At 35.4% G+C, this 22,860-nt stretch overlaps 1 protein-coding gene across 2 annotated transcripts; it reads left to right on the forward strand.

Moving 5' to 3' along the window:
• LOC120623286 (1-acyl-sn-glycerol-3-phosphate acyltransferase alpha) lies at positions 1–22,605 on the forward strand. 2 transcript variants are annotated; one of them, XM_039889229.1, is made up of 8 exons: positions 1–136; positions 7,593–7,710; positions 10,824–10,912; positions 11,907–12,040; positions 13,525–13,703; positions 20,637–20,802; positions 21,318–21,482; positions 22,474–22,605. In XM_039889229.1, the coding sequence occupies exons 2-7, from the start codon at positions 7,621–7,623 to the stop codon at positions 21,467–21,469; spliced, it is 810 nt and encodes a 269-aa protein (XP_039745163.1). In that variant the 5' UTR covers positions 1–136; positions 7,593–7,620; the 3' UTR covers positions 21,470–21,482; positions 22,474–22,605. The 2 variants fall into 2 exon arrangements, with proteins under 2 accessions (XP_039745163.1, XP_039745164.1); XM_039889230.1 differs by lacking the exon at positions 1–136 and adding an exon at positions 641–752.
• Positions 22,606–22,860: the final 255 nt, after the last annotated feature.

Here is a 22,860-nt window from a genome sequence, read left to right on the forward strand (position 1 = left end):
TGTGGAGTGGATGTTTTTTTGAATTGTGCCGTTTACATGCGCAGGTCGCGCGCGGCTTTCACTTTAAAAGTTCCTATATTTTAAAATAGGAAATTTTATATATATTTCGAGTGAAGTGAATTTTTATTTTTTTCATGTAAGTTTTAATTACAATATTTAAATTTTAATGTTTTTTGATATGTATTTATATATTTGTGTATTATTTACGTAGGTACCTACCTACTTCTAACTACACAGAAACCTTTAATGTTTTGTGATTTCTTTTTTAGAGAAGGATTAGAACTAAGGACAGTTATAAATTAAAATTGCATACCCCACCACATTATTTTTTTTAATTCCTAAGTTACTTTAATTTTGTGTAAAAATTAAAAGGTTAAATCTACAAACGAACTTTTGCAGCATCCCTTGGTACACCACTACCAGATATCCCTGCTACTTCTTCCGCGTACATCTTCAGATTTAAATCTAAGTGCTATAGGTACAATTTTTAATTTTTCACCCCCAAAAGGTCCTATTTTTTATTATTAAAACCTACCTTCATCCTCTATGAGTAGTTCTGTGACCTAAGTGCCCATTTGACATAAAAAGAAGTGAAAATATTGTTTATATTCTAAAACAGGTGCAAATTGAGTAGGTCCCACCGCGAGAGGTAGGGCCGTAATCCACCACGCTGGCCCTGTGTTTGGTGGACTCCACACGCCGAGTCGCGCATCTGAGAACATTGAGAATTCTCAGGCATTCAGGTTTCCTCAGTATGTTTTTCTTTACCGTTGAAGCATGTGATATTTTAATTGCTTAAACGCACATACCTCACTTGAGAGGTGCGTGCTGAGATTCGAGTTCAGCCCCCTAAAAGTGAAGCCCGACTAGCATAGGAAGGAGATCAAATTTATATCCCCTACTAACTTAAATAAAAAAATTGATAAAATTTACCACGACCTGCCAAAGCATGGCAACATGAATAGGAGAAGTTTACCCCATTTATTATCAAACTTACCTACTACTAGGACCTTATATTATTTGGATATGATTAGACACGTACTTCAATGCTCGGAGATTTGTTAAAACTGTGGGAGAAGATACAATTTTGTGCTTTCCGGGGAGAAAAATGTCTTCTTTCCATGGTAGCCGTTCTGGGCGTTGTACCTACTAACTTCTCTGTGCTGTGCATAGGTAATATGAGCTGATCACGATTATTCATCTTAAAAATATTTGTACAGTTACACGTGAGGTCAACTCAAAAAAAAACCAGAGGCGTCTTAAGGACTGCCATCTGCAAAAGTGACAACGTAACACAATAGATAAACTAAGACAATAATAGGAAATTTGTTTTTATCATTTATTTTTCTACATAAACATAAGTAGGTATATTAAGTAATCACTATTGTACTATTTCACAATTAATAAATTCAAGTAGGTAATTAGTATAGAAAACACGAATAAAACAATGCACACTGCACAATGTACACAAAACAAACTTTTGAAGTAGTCAGCATAACTTCAAATACTGCTATGCATGTCGGTCACACAAGATTTTACCCATCCAAAAAGTAAAACACGCATGGGTGACGCGAACCGATATTTTTTCTACTGCTTAAGATTTTTTTAGGTCAGATCGTCCGCGGCTGTTTTGTCATTCACGTTTCACGAAGACACCTTCATAAAACATTAAGTATATGTAGTGTAATGTGTAGGATAATTAGTAGTCTATCTGTATCTATATATATTTAGAGGGTCCTCTATAATCCATTCTGAAGCCAAAACTGTAATTTTTCTCATTTTTGGTCTGTCTGTCTGTATCTTGGCCGCCATACATTTGAAGCAGCTGCCTTCTTCTGTACGCCCATCATCAATGGCGTGCACAGGTTTTCTGACCAGGGTATGCATAAAGAAGGAAAATGGCATAAAATAAATCCACCTTTATGAGTGATACAAAATTTTAGGGTATGCAGTGCTTTTCTGCTTATAAGAAGTGCACGCCACTGCCCATCATACTTAAGTTTGAATTAGATGTAGCTACACTAGCGTGTACACTAAGGTGACGTAAATTGCATTTAAATTGCACATATGCACTTTGTCACGTGTTAAACATATACCTAAATCTACATATATCTAAATAGATATAAAATTATGTCCGTGTTATAGGTTAGTTCGTCCTCCGTTTATTCTAGATTACCGGTCGTAAGGTTATCATTTATTATCATCGTTATTTATCTGCGTACACAAATTGCGAATATTATATGATCACATAATGCAACCAATTCGTAAGATAGACATGTCATACGGACCTTTGGCAAAGGCATAAACTTTGTGGCAGATTGTTTGCTAGGTCACTGTGCAAATGGGATACATATTAATTGATTCTGAACAGCTTCTACAGGATGGCTCCGCTATTTTTTCCCAATTTGACTTTCAATATCCGCGCAACGGAGTTTTAGACGACGTGATGTGGTTTTTTGGATAGGCATAATTGACGTGGTTTTTTTAAGTCGACTTATTCGCGGACGAAGTCAAAGTATATTTATTTACGAATATATATGTATGTATAATTGCACTATCCCGCTCATTTGCAGCTGTTCCTTCTGCCAGAGGTTGCATGTAAGAGATTGCTTGCAGCAATAAGGCCGCCTTTGCATGCCTACAATTTTTGTTCTTTTTGTTTATTCTGTATTTTATGTTTATTTTGAGGTTTGTGTGCAATAGGTAAAGGCGCAAAGGTAATTTTGGACCTACCAATGCATAAGTTTAAAGAATGTGTTAAAACATATTTATTACAGCGAGGTTATTATACAATTGATAAATTTCTTAATGACAAGGTTGCTTGGACATCCGGCTCCGCTTTCATCTCTCACAAGATAGAACAATAAATTTTAAAATGTAAAATGTAAATTGTAGATATTGGAAAAAAGCAACTGCTGAGTTTCTTGCCGGCTTCTTCTCGGTAGAATCTGCCTTCCAAACCGGTGGTAGAGTCACTACACACAGACAGACTTGACGTTTCAAAAGTGCTTATATTAGGCCTACTTGAAATAAATGAATTTTGAATTTTTTTTGAATAAAGTATTTCTTCTTCTTCTATGTTAGTAAAATTTGTGTGTTAGTTACAATTACTTATTCTTTGTTAGTCCTGATTAACTACCTCATGGTCTGGGCCTCCTTCCCATGCGATATGCCTCATGAGCATGTAATTACAACGGCAACCACGTCCCTCAGACTCGACTGGAGCAAAGCAATGCTGCTTGGCGGTAGAACCACCTAAGGATGGCGCTACGAGCTACGATAAAAAATGCTCTATTTTATGAAATTATAGTATATCAATAGATTCCTCTATTGGCCAAAAACATAAACACGCAAACCAGTTCATAACCACAAATTTGTTGAAAAACGGTTTAGGCGCAAACATTAATAGCATTAGCATCGAACCACTTTTTTTGAAGTCGTTTATAAGATAATCATAAAAATCTTCTAATCGCATAAAAATATAATATATCGGTAGAAGATTAGGTCGATACTATTCGAGATAAGCCTTCTTTCACGATTTTTGGGTTAGGTATTTGGTACAGTACGCACCATATAGAACTAAATACGATTAAAAAAAGAATTATCTCATAATGTTATTTTATTATACTAGCTGTTGCCCGCGACTTTGTCTGCGTTTGATTTGTTTTTTGATGTGGCATTAAATTTAGTTATAGATCTAAACAAATTTAAAGTATTCAGTATAGCTAAGCCTTGAATAAGGGGTTTGTTGCTGTCCTCTGAGGAGTTCTGTCCTCTATCTCCAACCACAGTTTAGGCAAAATTAAACACATACAACTCTCTATAATACAAAAATAATTAATTAAATCGGTTATAATTTGTAGGAGTTATGGTGTAAAATCGTCAAACACTCATCCCCTCTCCCAAAGGAACCGAGCTTAATGTCGGTATAAAAAGTATCCTATATTACTTCTAACACTTCCAAGAATATGTGTACAAAGTTTCATGAGGATCGGTTAAGAAGTTTTTGCGTGAAAGCGTAACAAACAAACTTACATTCACATTAATAATATTAGTAGGGATAGAGAAGTAGGGATTGCACAGTTTCCCTGACCGATTCTGGCTCCAGTGGTAAATTTCAAGAGATTTTTTCCAACTACGCAGGAGCTATTATAGTGCACAAGTGTGTGCGCAAACACAGATGCACTCCCTATTCTCTCACTCCCATAGTCCGGACGGCAGATACAACACGACCAGAAAGAGTTCAGGTGCAGGACCGTCAGCTAAACGAGCCCTGCGGGGCATGAATAAGTGTAGGGATAGACCAACCTATCTATAACCTTTATTAGTAGTAGAACTATTTGTGACAGAGATCGTTATGCTACGAGAAAGAAGCATTGTTGCAATGCTGTGTTCCGGTCTGAAGGGCGTGATGGCCGGTGTAATTACAGGCAGATGAAGCTACGCCTCAATTAATGGACACAGGGCGGTTTCCAGTTACCATCAGGTGGGCCATCTCCTTGGTCCGTCACTTATTATTATTTTAAAAAAACCTGCTTACTGGGGGATAACGTCGTACATAAATCATGACATCAGGCAATTAATTAATTATACATAAGAAAATAAAATTCTCAGGGCGTGTATGTGAGCCATGCTGGCACGATCAGAGATGGTATTAGTTAAACCACCCTTTAAAAGATTTAGTAGTAAGCAGACTTGTCTCGTTTGTTTATTTGTCGTTAAATAGGGGCAAGGAATTGACCAATCCGATTATTCAAACGATCACTCATTTTTAGTTCGCCTCGTGGAGGTCTTCACTATAGAAAGCCCATTCTGTATCTCAACTTCAAATTTAGCTAGCCACTGTGGAAAGTTGCCATGAAATAACGCCCAAACCATTATTATACATTACGTTATTGAAGTGAACTCTGTAGGAATTAGGTATTAGAATGCAAAATATCGATTTATAGGGAGCTTAATTTGGTGTCACCTGAGATACAGAATCGGTTTGCAGGTCTACACAATTACTTGTATGTGATACTGACTTTATGTGTGTCAATATGCTATAACCTATTGTTACTTCGCTTTTGTTTTATATACCTACTTATGCGAGGAGGTTTACGAAATTGCTTAAAAATTAATTACCAATGCATGTTATGTATCTGATTCATGTAAACAATGTATGTACTATGAACCTACGAAATGCGACATACACTCATTATCAGTACATTTAGCCATCTCGAGCTGGTGCTCTGTGACAAAGTGCTATGAAGATAATTCGTACCGCTTCCTGAATAAAGTACCTAGGTACATACCCACTGAATGATTGTATAAAGCCATTTTCTGTGGTTGAAACAATTGAAAGTAAAATATACATATTTTTTAGTCGTTATAGCCACCAACCCGTGGCTATAACGACGAGTATTTAATTATGTAAGTGTTGTTATTATATATATTAGTTTATTTTTATATTTATTTATTTATTATATTATTTACTTTTTATCTATTTGTGCACACTAGTTTATGTATTAGCATGTAGTTATTTGCATGTATGTATTTTAATATTTGTACCACCAGCAGTCTATTCTCCTCTTCTTTTATTTCCTAATTCTAAGGTTGCCTGGCAGAGATCGCTATTAAGCGATTGGCCGCCTTTTGTATACTACTTCTTTCGCTGTTTCTGTTTTTGTTATATTTTAAATGTTGTGGTATACAAATAAAGAGTTTAATAATGATAATAATAACCCGCATTGGAGCAGCTTGGTGAGTCTGTGCTCTAAACCCGTTTCTTCTGTGAGAGACGAGACCTATGCCCAGTGGTGGGACGTTAAATGTTCATAGGTTGCGGATGTTGATGATGATGATACAAAAATTTCGGAACAGATAGTATCACACAATATCACACAAACAATAGAACCTACGACTCTCTGGCAATTGCGGCCTGAGCGTTTTACCACTAAGCTACGGCTCTCATTCCACGGATGCCGAAATTAATATATTATACCGTTTTTATCAGTCTTATTGTTACCGTAAGACCAGACTAGCTTAAGTATCGGACAACCAACTAAAACTATTTAGGCCAGGTGTTATTTTAGTTATTAGAAGTAAGTCATCAGTGCAATAGTTATGTTAACAGTCAACGCTTGTTTGCAACTAATAAAGCAGTGCGTAGGTACCTACATTCATATATTACTTTGACTTTGCGGCTGGGACTATACTATAGGTAATAAAATCAGCTAAGCTTAGATAAGATAATTTACGTTTCATAACTAATCAACGGTATAATATTTTTAATAACTTAACCGACCTCCCTGGCGCAGTGGTGAGCGCTGTGGCTTTCAGTTGGAGGTCCTGGGTTCGATACCCGGCAGGGGAGATTTAGTAATTCATTATTTCCGAATTTTCTTAGGTCTGGTCTGGTTGGAGGCTTCGCCCGTGTCTAGTTACCACCCTACCTACAAAGACATGCCGCTTAGCGATTTAGCATTCGACAATTTGGGAATTAATAATTTCTTGATTCTCTTTGGTCTGGTCTGTTGGGATGCCCCGGCTGTATTACCGACAACGTATAACGCTGGCCCTGGCCACGCTGCGGATAGGTGGACGTAAAAAAAGCATAGCAAGCTGTAAATGCAACTCTGCGATGAGAGTAGCCAGTCAAGTCAGTAGCCAGTAGTGTAGCCAGTAGTCTCTGCCCGGTAGTGGGACTTGGCTGAGGAACACAATATTTTAATATAGCCACACCATTTAGTGGGTGGGTTACGCTGTTTGTATCTCGGTACTTCCCTAATGTTTTCAAAAGTGAAAGTAAGCACCTACGCATCTACACATACTTTCTTTGCCCAGCAAGAACAATGACCTCGTAGGTCTAATCTCTAGAATTTCAAGGAACACATAAGTTCCGATTTTGAGACGGTGTAGGCGTTGTTTTTGTGGAATTAACTTATAAAACAAAACAGCTTGAAGAGCCCCCAAAATAAGTATTATTTATTATGTGTATACGCATTTTAAGTACTGGTATAGGTACTTACTTATTAATCAGAATGGACGGACTGTAAAATATTATCAAGAACAGTGTTGATTTTACAGGGAAAATAAACCGTTGCTATCCAGAAAACCTTTTTTGTAAATCAATAATAACTCTTTAAAAAGTATATACTAGTTTTTTTGTGTTTTTATGTCGGTTGATTAAGAATAATTATGTTTCCTTTTACTTTTAGGGTTACTAGGCGATTAGTTGCAAAAATGGTAAAAAGGAAACCTAACTATGTATTTTTTAATGTCCCCGATTTTTCCGTCAATTCCGGACCTATTTTGAAAATGAAAGGGGACGTTGCCATTGTTACCATGCTAGGATGAGACGATACTATGGCAATCTAGAATATTTATATGTTGTACTTAGCAATGTAAATAATTGTGTTTCATTAATTCTGCCAAATCAAATTAAATGTAATGATGATGCAGGTGTTTAAGCCTGAGAATAATTTAAGTTGTTGGTTTTTTAAAGTCTGTTTGCATGTTTGTTTCCTATTGTGACAAGTGTATTCGAACTGGCTTTCCTAATATTATTAAGGTTCAACTATTTACTTAATGAAGCATTTTTTTCTTTTCAGGCTTTTATAAATGTGACTGTAAGAAAAGATGGCTGCCTTTAACGTTATATTTGGGTGTGTAATGGCACTCCTTATTATCTTATTCACAATAAGTTCAATCGCCAGATATTATATTAAGGTAAGTAAATATCTATATATATATATATATATATACTAGAAACCCCAGCGCCATCTATCGGGCTTATTTGTGAATCTAAACCATCCAGGGTGCCACCCAAACGTATACCGTAACTCCGACAAAAAATTACCGATTTAAATAATTATTGTTGTAAAACAAACCCTTTGTTTAGTCGTTTTTGCGTGAAAGCGTAACAAACAAACTTACATTTATTATATTAGTATGGATAGTAGGGATAGGGATAGGGATAGGGATAGTGATTATTGGCTTAAAACATTGCACCCATTCAGTCATTTGTGAACCAAGCGATAAGGCGTTGGGGGCTATTTTGTCAACGTGCCTTGCTTGAATGGTCAGTCATACAGAAATACTATATTTTACAAAACTACTAGTCTCCTTCTTCTTAGTCGTTTCAGTCTTGACAGACTGGTCGTGGTCGTCATCTGGGTTTTGTGGCTCGCTTGACAATACTTCGCCACTCTTCTCTAACGGATGCCTTTCTTGCGCATTCATGTAGAGAAGCCTCGATTGTGGCCTTCACTTGGTCCGTCCATCTCATCGGTGATCTTCCGCGTGCTCTGGTACCTTCTACTTTACCTTGAACCACAAGTCGCTCAATGGACACGTCATTACGCCTGGACACGTGACCGAAGAAACTAAGAATTCGCACCTGAACTGCAGAAGAAAGGCGCTGTTTGATTCTGAGTTCGTCAAGAATTGATTCGTTTGTAGTCTACTAGTCTCCAGTAGGTACTTAGACTAATAACAAATTCACTAAACTATGACCCAAATGTCCAAAAACAATTTGACAGTGAATCGTCATTTTTTTTGACAAAAAAAACCGACTTGGTAATACAACTAAAAATCAAGAAATAAATATTTTCTATAACATATTTAAGTCGGTGCCTAGTAAAATGTAGAAAGGTACTGTGTCCAGATACTTCGTTTTCCTTTTTATATAGAAGCAAGAAAAGTACCAGTACTTTACTACATTTTACTTGCGATCGACTAAAATGTTTTACGCTTTTTAGTTAGTAGGTTTGCAATAATATCCAAGCCGAATGTCAACTGCTCATAATCTTCTACAAAATATTGCTTTTCCCAAAACCGTAGCGTTAATGCTCGAGGAGTTCTCTCGGCACTTCACCATCAGCTCCTTTATTCTGACGAGCATAAATTGCTTACCTACTTTATACCATAATCAAAACGCAACCAGTGTTATACTTATTATTCTGTAGGTCCGGTGGCCATCCGTGATCTTCATCATCAGTTTTACTTGACCAAAATTTGGTCATACCATATAATGGTATTGTAGTAATAGCAAATGCTTAAGTTACTTTAAAAAATACTCAAATTGCTATCGGTGTCCATATATATCCAGATGTGTGGGAAGTATATTGTCTCAAACCAAAAAATAATTTTTCAAATGGGTTTATAACTGACTGAGTTTTGAGCTAACAAACATAAAAAAAATATAACCAAATTCAGAAGGAAAAGGGAGGAGCCCTTTTTGTAAGTAGGTTAAAATATATTTAATCCTTATAAAGAAGGCTGTTTACTATCAAGATGTTAATCTTTTGTAGATAAACCTTGCCCTTTTCACAATTGCGTACCTACAACATTTTTAATAGAAGGTACTTTTGTAAGAAGCGCACTGGAAACTGAAAAGAAATGTAATTTTCCTGCGTTCATTTTCACAATACAAGACAGTCGCTGGTTGTGTTAGCTTGATATCGCAATAACCATATCTGATAAATCTTATGATTGGTATTCGTATTATACCTGCTTATGAGTGCTAGAAATTTAGATAAAAATTTTAGGTCTATAGGTGTCTATTGGATAGAAGCAGGCGTTACTTTGCGGAAATTCATAATACTATAGGTGTCTTATAATATGGAGTAACTGCTTATCTGACAGATCGCACACCTTTATCAAATTTTAACTGTCGCTATGGCCTTTTTTTGTCTGGGACTAAGACGTTGAACATCTTGGGTCCAGAACATCTTAGCTGATTAAGTAGGTATGTTTAGTTAATCATCGTCGCCAAATGTAGGCTAAGGAAGTGCATTAAAAAAGGAAGGAACTGTTGTTTGGGGCCGTTTCGTCCTGCTTTAACGCTAAAAGTAGTATCGCTTTTAAACACGCTTTTATTAGCTTCACCTGTATGTTTGTATGTTTGTAACCGACTTCTTTTGACGCTATTTTGACCCACTTTAAACGGTCAGATTTCGTTCAAACTTTGCAGACAGATTGAGGACCGATGACAATACACTAATTTGAGAAGATTATTCCAATTTTCATTATAAAAAATAAGATTTTTTAGTTTTTTCTAACTCTTAATTACAATTACTACAGCGCCATCTAGACCCAAATGTAAAAAACCTATGGCGTTACCAACAGATGGCGTTCGCGTACCTAACAGCGAAGGCTAAGGTAAAATACTAATTCCACAGAAAACATTAAGCTGCTAGATGGTAGAGGGCGTTTGCTGTTACTTTTTAATGGGCTGTTTTAAATAATAATTAGAACTTGCATTTCGAGTGACACTCTGATCGGGCATTCAGCTTAGCAACACCCGCGTAGGGACTGTTATGGTGGTAGTTACTTACCACGCTTTTTTTAAAATAAAATATATTTTTTTTTATTCCAACTATTATTAATTTATATTTATTGAAATTTTTAACACTATTCTTAATTTCAATTTATGAAAATTTATTTTCTATATTTTAGTTCGGTTTTCTATAGAAAGCGTGTTTTTTAGTTTTTTTTAACTATTATTTATTATTTAGTAGTGAACATTGTTGCAGTACTGTTACCGTCTGAAATGCGTGGTTGCCGATGTAATTACAGGCACATAAACACCTACGTCTCAAATTGATGGACAGTTCAGGGCGGCATGTTGCAGGACGAGCTCCTTGCATACCTTGTGAAATGTTGCTGTTTATAGGCGATGGTTTCCCACTTACCATCAGATGGACCATCGGCTTGGTCAACTAGAATAAAATTAAATAATAAAAAGTACTTATTCTTTATAGTTTGTTCACGAAAACGTGATAGATTTTAGCGGTTAGCGCGTTCGAAATTTTTTTTTTAATTTATGCAAATGTTTTCAGTTTACATTATTCGTCGTGTTATCACTAGTGTTTGCATCTGCACCTCTGCCGCTGATGTTCTTCAGACCTTTTAATCCTAAGAACGCATTGTAAGTAATAATTTATATTTAATTCAGCTATAATTATATAGTCGCATGAGTGTTTTCAGTAGGTTTTTTGCAATTGGATTTTATAAACAACTTAGATAAAGGTATCGTATTCATCATCTCATCATCATTCTGAGGAAGAAAGAAAACAGATAAAAGAATAAAAAGTTTTATTTATACATTGCGCCACACAATGTTAAAAACACCACTAATGTTAAGTGTGGCACGACCTTGAGGAAGGAGCCAGCTCAGCATCATGCTGCATATGGCATGCAATGGGAGCATACAGCGCTGATTTTTAAATGGCACCTTGTGCCAGGTGATTCTTTAATTTTCTTTACCTGTCTTATAAATTAAACAATCTTTTTGTTACTTTTTAGTGCAAAAGTTAATTTCGAATCACTTACATAAAGAAAATCTCTTTTAATTTTGTTTGTGTTTATTTAAATTCGCGTATATGTATGAAGCGTTTATACACATATGTTTACATAATTGTAAGGGGATGGTGATAACTTCGTACGCCAACTTAAACCTAAAGCTACGAGGGTTCCAAACGCGCCCAGGTCTAAGTAGAGCCCACAACAAACTTAGCCGGGTAATTTTTTGGTTTTTGTAATCACCATCTCACAGTTTATTTATATTAAGCTATGAAGCTAGAGCAAATTACACCTAAGCTTTTTAATCGTTCAAGTAATCCTTAATATTATAATAGGATTTTTCTGTAAACTTAGTTTTTTATATAAACTTTGAACTTATTGAGAGACATCTAAAAGATTTCATTTGGTAATTTGTTATAAAATAATATACAATTGCCCTTGAATGAATTAGCAATTTTGTGTATCCTAGTAAACTGCACAACGAGTTTATTTTTGCTCCTAATATTAATATTGTTACAGTCTTTATTTTTTCACACTCCTTTTTTTCATTATTTTACCCTAAAAATTAATGTTTGTTTACGTTATAAGACAAGTTGAACAACGGAGAATTTTCTTTTTAGAATACCAGCGGCATTTCTCCGGCTTACAGCACGAATGCTCGGCATCCGTTGGACAGTGCGTGGTCTCGAAAACGTTGACGACTCCCGAGGTGCGGTAGTTCTGCTTAACCATCAGAGCAGTCTTGATTTATATGGTAAATAAAACAAAAGTAAAGTTTTGATTTTGGAAAAGATACTCTCCTTTTGGACCGATCAGTTAGAATGTGCCTAGCTTTAAGTGCAGGTATTATTTCTATTAAACCAATTTCGTAATCAATGAATGTTCACAGTGTAAACAAAAACTTAAATAAGCCAAAAATATTTTATCTATTCAGAGATTGCAGTGTAACAACTGATATAAGTTGAGTAGGCAAAATGAATTATTAGAGCCTTCGCACACGACGACGTCTTCACGCGCAGTGCACGCGCTTCGACTTTAAACTAGGAGCATACACAGTGTCGAAACACTACTTACATGCTTAAAAACAGAGCGGCTCCTATAAAAAAATGAGGTTCAAAAAAAAAATAAGTTGAAAAAATACTTGAAAGCGCCATCTAATTAAAAGACGTCCTTATAAGCATATCTACTCTAAAGACTGAAATTAGAGATTTTTTTTTCCATTTTTATGTGTCTGCCTAGTCTGGTTTGAAGCCCTCTTCAGGCCCTCTCACTGACTTTTGAATGGACAGTTTAAAACAATACGAAGTTGTCTATGACAAAATGCTTAGGTATATTAACGATAAATGAACAATCTTATACAATATCACCATAATACATGGTCCAGGTGTCGTTCGTATCTCGTTCACGACTGACTTTAAAATGCGCGTGAAAATTTCGCCGTGTGAATACGTTCTGGACTATAGGGTCCAACGTGCAATAACCAAAGTCTATGTAGACACCTATCTAGATATATTACTAGATAGGTGTCTACGTACGCGATTCCGTATATATATATCGAAATACAATAGAATCACTGATATTATCCGCACGACATCAACACAGAAAAATATTATGCTGATCTTTCGGTTTTATTGCCTACGCGGGACATAATGCTTTTTTATTGCTTAGGTAACTATACATAATCGCATAAGATTGATCGAATTTGCGTGCCTATGACTGTGATTACGAAATATCTGCCTCTTATAATAAGCCTGAAAGTAATCACTGGATTGTTCTTGAAGTCGGGGTGGTTACCAACTTTGGGGCCCGGATTAAGGCCTATAGATTTCCTCCGTGTCTCGCTTAGCATGTTTTTATTTTATTGTAAAAACAAAAGCAGATCGCCCATCTGATAAAAGGAAACGCATCGCCAATAAACAGTGCAAAATTTCGCATGGCATGCCAGGAATACGTCCTAAAAAGTGCCGCCCTGTGTCCATCAAACTGGGGCGTAGGTGTTAAGCCTAATCAGCCGCTCAAAACAAGCGGCAAAAGACCTTTAAAACCTACAAAAGGTCTGTTTCAAACAGTCCAGCAGTGGTCGGCAGTCGGTTGATATTATGATGATTGTTTGAGAAGGATTTTGATAAGAGTATCCCAAAGGCCGCTTCTAAGTCCGTATATTATGGCGGGCAACTACGGAACTATACATTTCTTGGCCAGGCACGCACTTATCAGATTTTTCTTCTCTCTTCACAGTACTGGCAGTGCTATGGCCGTTAATGGCGAGGTGCACTGTGGTGTCGAAACGTGAACTACAGTACCTGGTGCCCTTCGGTACCGCCTCCTGGATGTGGGGTACGGTGTTCATAGACAGAGGTGCGAGCACTGCCCGCTCGGTGCTCAACAAGCAGTCTGAGGCCGTCAAGAACCACAAGGTAGGTAATAAATATAGGTAAAGGTGGTAGAATCACTACAAACAGACAGACTTGACGTTTCAAAAGTGCTTATATTAGGCCTACTTGAAATAAATGAATTTTGAATTGAATTGAATTGAATCTTATTGCACTGCAGAGATCTGTCACATACCTATACGTGTCCGAATCAAATTTAAATTCAAAAAATCTTTGTTCATCTAGGCTTATCACAGGCACTTATGAAGCTTCGTACATGTAAGTTTAAATTATTGTAAGGTGACGGTGAAAACTATATTCGTTAACATGTAACTAAAGCAGAGTTCTTAACGCACCCAGCCCACAACCCTGTAAGTTATGAAAAACTTCTTATTAGTTATTTCATCTGATCACCTTGACAAATAAAGTAATCAATGAGTGTACAAACATTCAATTAAAAATACTATTAGAAATATACTATTTAATAATTAATGGTTATGTCGCTCGATGTGGCGATCATCGAGATGCAGTTATCTCGACGCAGTCACATATTTGTCGGTATTACGCGATCAGTGTGACAGCTAAATGATTAACATTGATTAAAACTTAATTAAATGATCGTCACATCTAGCTGGTCAAAGAAATACACAATAGATAACCTTGCTGGAATGTCCTTCCGGCTTACGTATTCCCCACTTGCCTTCGAATCAAGAGTGAATTATACGTGTTCTAGACAAGCGCCATCCACGTTAGGCTAAACGATGGGGTGTGATTGCAGCCAAAAGAGCTAACGTTACTGTACATACTCATAATCATTACTAAAACTTATTACAAAAGTGAGGAGAACAGAAAAGTTAACTTTCTTTAGTAGGTATATTTATATCCCCATGAAGTACCTATAGTCGATGACGTGGCCTCCATTATCTATCTATCGACTACTTATTATCTTTCGCGCCATTGCCTCATTACTCATAGTATAAACCGTAACTATACATTGACGCATCGTTTATTTTAACTAGGGTCACAATTAATATCCTTCCTTGAATACCACACATTTTTCTCTACCACATCCACGGAATGTAACATTATAGCATAACAGTACGTCTAAATTGTAAATAGGTTCTAGCTGCTTATATAACTGCGTACAATTTCTGAAAAGTGAAAAATGCTATACAAAGTGTTATTATATTATATTTATTTATTTATTTTATTTATTAAGGCCCAAACAGTATACTTAATACTTAAAATTAGTACAAAGAAAATAACACATACACCAATTAAGTAGCCGCTAATAAATCTAACGAAATACATTAAAATTGACAGCAAACTTATAATTATGAAACTTTAGAATATGTATAAAACACATATTATTGACAGATAATGTAAATAAGGGAATACCTTTATTAACAATATCCATCCAATCCAAGTGGATATGTGAAAACATAAGTAGTACTTTTACGTAGAACAATAATTAGAAGTTAGAATTTAGAATAAAGATGTTTTTTTAACTGAGCAAGAGTAAGATTAAATAAATCTAAATCCGAGAAATTATTATTATAGCTTTGAGTAGCTCTATAAATATGACTATTAAGAGCGTATTTTGATCCACTACTGTTGTTTAAAAGTGGAATTTCTTTCAAAATTATAGGATTTTTTACAATCTTGTGAACTTTTGTGTCGGACGTCTATCTAAATCTATACAAATATTAAAAAGAGGAATGATTTTTTTGTTTGTTTGTACCCAATAGGCTCCGAAAGTGCTGGACTGATTTTAAAACTAAACTATCCTGACATAATTTATTTCCCAAAAATTAGAGATCCTTAAGAAAATTGCAATAATTTGCAAAGTAGCAAAATTATGCCTATAGAATTCACTACTTGGCATGTACCCTATTATTATTTTTAAGCACATAATGAATTATGTGAAAGACGTTCTTTCAGCAGGAAGTCCCTAGAGATATTATATTATATAAGCTATTATGTGTGTGACCTTGTTTGTTTCATCAACATCATTTCAACCTATTTACAGTGGACGTCAATCGGCTTAACATAGGATCTGGGCCGTTTTTATCCAGCGGCTCCGAGAGAGTTAATTTTGATTTTTTGACGCTGTGGATTTAAGTGGGAGGTCCCGGGCTCGATTCCCGGCCGAGGAAATTTGGAAATTTATATTGTAGAGGAATAAAAAAAAAAAGTCCTTTCTAAATCTTTTCGAACCGTGCCTATTGAGATCAGCTTCTTTGCAATGCTTATAGTAAATTCTTAGCTTAGAGTAGATTCTCAGAATTGTTTTACAGGTGTCGTTTCGTTCATACTTATACATATTAGCTATTTTATTGTAAAATTTTTGTATAATTTTAATCAATTATTCATAATTAAATTTTGATAACTTTCATTTAATTCTAAAGGTAGATCCTACCTAAGTATATATATTGTTTTGTAGCCTACGCTCATTGCAACGTGTTGCTGAAAGTTTTTCTATTGTATTTACACAATTGTTGTTGCATTTTCATTAGATATCTAAATCAATTATCACATTGGTGCATTTTTATGGTTGTGGCGCATGTAAGGTGAAGTTCATGTTTTGTCGCTTTACTTTATATTTTTATAACCGTCAATGCTTGCAAGTTTCGAAGATACGACCTCTACACAGCGTCTTCGTCAACGAAGACGATGACGGTAAACCTTTCACGGTCGTTCGGAATATCTAACCCGCAATACTTGAACGTAAGCTGTGGTTGGATCTTTATAGGAATCGCCCTTAAGGATGACGTCACCAATTAAGTAGGTGGCTATCAGTTCGAATTTTTTTTATTTTTAACTTTTATGGACCAATGTGCACTACAGACTATACGTCGACTTCATATAACGCATTAGGTACGATGCGCTTAAGGAATTTTAAAAGTTTGCCAGTCCTGTGTATCCAAAGTTAATCAATTCAAAAAATGCTATTTAACGGAAGAACCTGCACTAACCTCTGCGACAGAAAAGATCTCAAATTTTTTAACCGATCCATTCTTTGGCTTTTTTCCTGATTTTTAACGGAACGGAACCTGCACTAACCTCTGCGACAGAAAAGATCTTAAATGATTAATAAGATGGTAATATACTCGGGCGTATACGTCGAGCGATGGTCCAGCGTTCCAGGCTGCGTAAATGCTCGGACTATATCAATAAGCGAAGACATCAGACTCAATTCATAATAATGGGGTTGGTACATCTACTCTCATCAACGCGTCTTCGGCGGTGAAGATGAGGTCCAAATTGCTTCAAATGAAGCGTCCGATGACGGTTATATAGGCGACAGTTAGTCTGCTTCTTGGAGCCCTAGGTCTAGCTTTAGGGCCCGCACGAGTAAGTATAGCAACCTACTTTGAAAGAAATAAAGTTTAACACACGTTTAGCCGCACTAGTTTGTCGTAAAAATTTACGTTTTGTCTGCCTTTCGAGTAATGTTAGCCGTAGTCCTTGCCAAGGAAGTGTGTCAAAGCCGATTTTAATGTGCACTGCATTAGTACTCAACGGTTTTCCTGTAGGTGTTGACCAATTGTCCAGTAACCTCGGGGCATAGACGTAAAAGATTACGATTATGCCTCGGAATAGCCAACGTTTTTATTGCTTTGTTCAGATAGACACATAACGAGTCTTTGTTTGCAAAGTCAGATACCTACCTCGTACTTATGTGTCTATGTACAAAGATTGACAAGACAAAATAACAGATCGCTACGGTTTAGTAACTGGTAGAAAAGATACCTACTGATTGCGGAGCGTGCAATACAAATTAAATTATAAGTGGCCCACCGCAAACCTCTGTCCGCGCCACGAACGCCTTAAAACAGGCACCACCTACTTTCGTAATTTTTGTTGGAAATACTGTGGCATAATACAAACAATACTTATCCAATCAGGATATGCCCTAAACGGATAAGTATAATACTTGTATGCCATAATATTTCCTACATAATGGTTCTTAATGGATCTGAAGAGTAAACAACTAAACAACCATAGATATGTTTATTACGTCAACGGTAATTTTACGCAAGCACTCTAAGTTACCGGAAATGCCCTTTTATGTCCTCACTTTATTATTGCTGATAAATTACCTACAATGTTAAATCAAAATTTGACGATTTTTAATAGGTATATAATATACTCGCGGAACCGCGCGACTTCGTCCGCGAATGAGTCGACTTAAAAAGAATTGTCGTGTCTTATATAAATGATTCCGAGATTCCAATTATATATATATATATATATGTACAAGAATTGATAAAGATAAAAGATTTAAGAATAATATCTAAGGTAGGTAGGTACCTCATTGTTATATTAAAAGGTATCTGTAATGCATCTATTAAAATATTTATATTTTTCAAATAGGAAATATATTTTGTTTTTTTGTAGTTAATGAAGTCTCAAACTTCTAAACTGATTATAATAATTCTTTCGCTATAGAACAAAGAATATATATAGGTACCTACATAAAATGTATTTGTAGATAAAAGAAAACAACACGCTACCAAGCGTCTTTTATCATAAATCTTCTTTAGTAGGTCTAAAATAGTGTATTTGTCTTGTAAATTACGAATTTTAAATGCGTTATTGATTCGTTAAAAGTATAAACAAACGCACATGAAGCCGAGGGCGGGTGGGCTCTTGTAAAATGGCTTAAAACACGTTTTTATGTCTAGTTATATGCGTTTCCTCAAGTATGAATCCCAAAACATAACATAAACTTCTTCACTCAGTCACAGTGCTCTTATTCAGTGCGGTCTCTAAACGCAATAACATCTCATTGGTTATATCGTTAGCGGCTGATAACAACTGTAAGTCATTAATTTACGGTTCATTAGAGGCTAGAGGATGGACTACGTAAAATAAACAAAGACTCACCTTCAAGTTTCCTTGATACTATTAAGATTAATTTACCTGCAACTAATAACATCCTAACACTGAACAATGAAACATCTGTGTAGCCTATTATAGTCATTACGTATTAAACAGCGGTTCGCCCCGAACTAAGAACTCCTATTATTAGTATACAAATACTTACGTCCATGCCACATTTCCTTTTAAATTCTCGTATCCATAATAACCGTATTAAACGCACTTAAAACTAAAATCCATATATATATATATAATAAGAGATAAGAAAAAGTGTGTGGGTATGCTTCGTATAGGCTCCGAAACGGCTGGACCGATTTCAATTAAACTTTCAGGGAATCTCCGATTTGACCTGGCGAGTAATCCTGTAAAGTTTGGTGACGATCGGAGCACTCCTATTTTTGTAATGTCAAACCGTCAAATAAGCTTTTATTTACTATGATGATATTCTATTGTTGGGTGTACATGGGTGTAGATAATGATCTTCACCCGCTCGAGAAGACAATAGAAGAGTATGAATACGGAGAGAAATAAATGATTTAATAAATTCAAAATTCAAATTCAAATTCAAAATTTCTTTATTCATGTAGGCCTATCACAGGCACTTATGAAGCGTTCATACATAATTGTTTACATAATTGTAACGGGATGGTGATAACTTCGTTCGCCAACTTAAATCTAAAGCTACGAGGGTTCCAAACGCGCCCTGGTCTAAGAAGAGCCCACAACAAACTTAGCCGGGTAAATTTATTTTTTTGTTATCACCATCTTCCAGTAAATTTAAATTAAGCTATGAAGCTAGAGCAATTCACACCCAAGCTTTTTTGTCGTTTAAATAATCCTTAATGTTATAATAGGATTTTTCTGTAAGCTTACGTTTTATATAAACTTTGAACTTATTGAGAGACAACTCAAAGATTTCAATTGGTAATTTGTTATAAAATAATATACAATTGCCCTTGAATGAATTTGCAATTTTGTGTAGCCTAGTAAACTGCACAACGAGTTTATTTTTGCTTCTAATATTTATATTGTTACAGTGCATTTTCTTTTTAAATTTTGAATATATTATGAGACTTAAATTAAAAATTTAATGATGTAAGTTTATTGTTTAAATAAAATAAAGCAAAATCTAGCCCGGCGAAGCGGGCTGGGTACGCTATTTTAATATAAGTAGGTACGTATTGATTCTAATATATTGTTTTAATTTAATCCAAAATTTGACCAACGATAGTTTAGTTATATAGTAATACAATTGACGGGCCAGGCAGATGGCCCACCTGGAAAAACATGGCCTATAAACAGAGCAGCACTTTGCTGGGCATGCAAAAAACAATTCGTAGGAAAAAGTGCCGCCTGTGTCCAACAACCTGACGCGTAGATGTTACACCTTATATTGTGCAATTACACCGGCAATCACGCTCTCCAAATCCGGAACACAGCAATGCTGATTGGCGGTTAAACTTCCTTGGACGTGCTGTCATAAAAAGCTCTACTTTTAAAATAAAATTTTGGAGGAAGGTAGGTCCTACGTAGGTCGGTCCATAAAATCAGACCTAGGTGCCTAGGTCTGATTTTTTGTTTGCCATTTGCGGAAACTAAAAATAATACAATTTGTACGTTCTATTTTGGTATTTATTATTTTTTGATGGCGTTACCGGTAGATACATCTTTGCTAGATTATATTTAGAAAGAAAATGATTTTGATTTTATGTAGTTAATACTTATTTTTATTTACCTATATCAGCTTGATTATTATAAGTCTAAGGCGTTGCTGCTATTTCGGAATGATATTAAAATAGGTGTGTCAAAATAATCAAAACGCTTTATTGATCGAAGAATGTTCCTCAATTTACTAGCTTAAGGGCGACAAAATGCAATTTACCCAAGTAAACTCCGAAAGCTCACTGAATTTAAGCCAATTAAAAAATATAATTGTAAATGAATGCGCGATATAATTTTGACGCATGAAATAGATACCTAAGCCTCGAGACTATTGCGGCGCAGGTATAGTTTTTAGGAATTCGATGCAACCATTTTTTTTACTGCGCAAATTGTATCCACTTGTTGACAGCTCCTTCTCAATTCCTTTTGCAGCGTAAACTGCTGTTGTTCCCCGAGGGTACGCGGCACTCAGGTGACAAACTGCTGCCGTTCAGAAAAGGCGCGTTCCACGTGGCGCTGGACGCTGGAGCTCCTATTCAGCCGATCGTGGTCTCCAAGTACCACTTTTTGGACTCTGAACGTCATAGATTTAATTCAGGTGTGTGCAAATTATCTACTTTTTAATTAATGTCCTATATCTTGGAAAGGGAGTCAAAGCTTTAAACATCTCCCTAAAAGGATGGTTTTAGAACTAATAACTCAACGCTGCTTCAATGTGGATTCGTCCATCGAACCCAGAAATCTGCGGACCACTATGCCAAAGAGGCAGTATGAGTCGCACGAAGATTCTTTCTAAATTTATAACAGTGTACAAAATCAATTCTGGGTACTACTTATATTATAAATGTGACAGTATGGTTGTTTGTTTGTGTTACTTTACGCTCTTACCAAGCAACCAATCCATCCATATGTCAAAAAGTTAGTTAAAAGAACGGAGAGAAACATAGGTTTTTGTAAAATATCAAATTATCAAGCATCAGGAACAATCTATTTTTACCCGAATATGACTATTCACCGTAAGTCGCAGATAGGTAGTTTATTATAATATTTAAAAAACATCAATTCTTATTTTAATATTTAAAAAAATATTAGCACTAAATTATTTGTTTACAGGTGAAATAATCATAACAATATTGCCTTTAATCGAAACGGAGGGTACAAATAAAGAAGATATTTCTACACTGGTGGAGACTGCGCAACATAAAATGCAAGAAGAATTCAGCAGGACGTCGGCGGAGACATTTACGATGCACTCTATGCATTAGCAGTAGTTAGAAGGTAATTGTCAGATTTTAATTTATTTTAATAATATGATAGGCAACCAGTCCCTTAGTACGAAATTTGTCATATTTGCAATCGAAACGCTGTAACGTCACAGTAAAATGAACCTAAGTGAACTGTTATTGTTTTAAAAGTCGATTTGATTCAGCGAAACATTTAGGTAAAATAAAAATAAGGAACATGCTTTAACAAAATTTAAAGTTGTTAATGTTATTGTGTTAATGGGGGGAGGGGGCGGGGGGGCATTTATTCTGGAAACCTACTAATAAAAGTTTAAAAGGATAACTACAGAAAGGTCTTACAAAAAAAACGGAATCGTTTTTCAGTTTCACTTGTTTTACAGGAGGGCTGGAAAAAAACCTATTTCGTAGAAAAAAGATTTGATTAACACCTAGCCGTATTTAGGTCAATTTTTTTTACCTAATATATCAATTTAATAATATTCTCGGTACGTAGTTGACAGTTCCATTTACACAAGTGATTTCACTTGCGTAAACGCACGAAAATATGTAATAATTAAAATAAGAATGGTATAATAATATGATATCCTTATAGGTTCAATTTAGGTAAGTCTTAAAACCTTAAAAACCCTTAGCCCATTAATCTTATAACAAGATATTTATAATAACTAGGACCGACGGCTTAACATGCGCTCCAAGAAAAGGTTCAATTTCACTTCATATTTATCAATAAAGATACATTTATTAGGTAAGATATTTTTATTTGTTCGAAATGAGAAGCAAAGTTACGTATCTCATAAAATTCAAAAGTTACAATATCGTATTTTGTCGAAAAAATAATTTAATGTAATTTTTAGGCATAACATATTAATCCTTAATTATATTATGACCTATTATATAGGACGCAACTAATTATTTTCCCCTTGTACCTATAAATTTTTATCTTACGTCGGCATTTTAACAAGTGTTATTATTATTTCGAAACTTTGTTTACATTGATCATGCTAAGCGAAATCGTTTTGTTCCAGGTAGTAACTTATTAAACGTTAAACGGGGCTGTGATAATGTCAAATGTATGTGGTGCTAAAATAATATAAACAACCATTTGTTGAAACACTGTGTACACATTTAATATATTACAATAAATTAAACTAATAAAAATAAAATCAGGCCTTTGTATTTATTCCAGTTGAATTACCATTCAGCCTATTTATGTGCCGATGCTGGGGTTTAAGTGCACCTCAGGGATCTGGAGTGTACATCCGCCACACTGCTTCAAAGCGGGTTGGCGGGCTTTAACAGTTTTTATCGCAAGTTGGTTATAATAACCGGAAACGACGCAACCGTTTAACGTGCTCTCCGAGTAACGGTGTGTAAAAAGCCAATCATATTCCTAACTTCGGGTTGGTACCTAC

The sequence above is a fragment of the Pararge aegeria genome, chromosome 4, assembly GCF_905163445.1.
Source record: "Pararge aegeria chromosome 4, ilParAegt1.1, whole genome shotgun sequence".
NCBI lineage: Eukaryota > Metazoa > Arthropoda > Insecta > Lepidoptera > Nymphalidae > Pararge > Pararge aegeria.

Coding starts and splice junctions, on each gene's coding strand:
- LOC120623286 (XM_039889229.1), top strand. CDS start 7,621: ATGGCTGCCTTTAACGTTATATTTGGGTGTGTAATGGCACTCCTTATT. Junction 10,913..11,906: donor TTTAATCCTAAGAACGCATT/GTAAGTAATAAT, acceptor TTTTCTTTTTAG/AATACCAGCGGCATTTCTCC. Junction 13,704..20,636: donor AGGCCGTCAAGAACCACAAG/GTAGGTAATAAA, acceptor TTCCTTTTGCAG/CGTAAACTGCTGTTGTTCCC.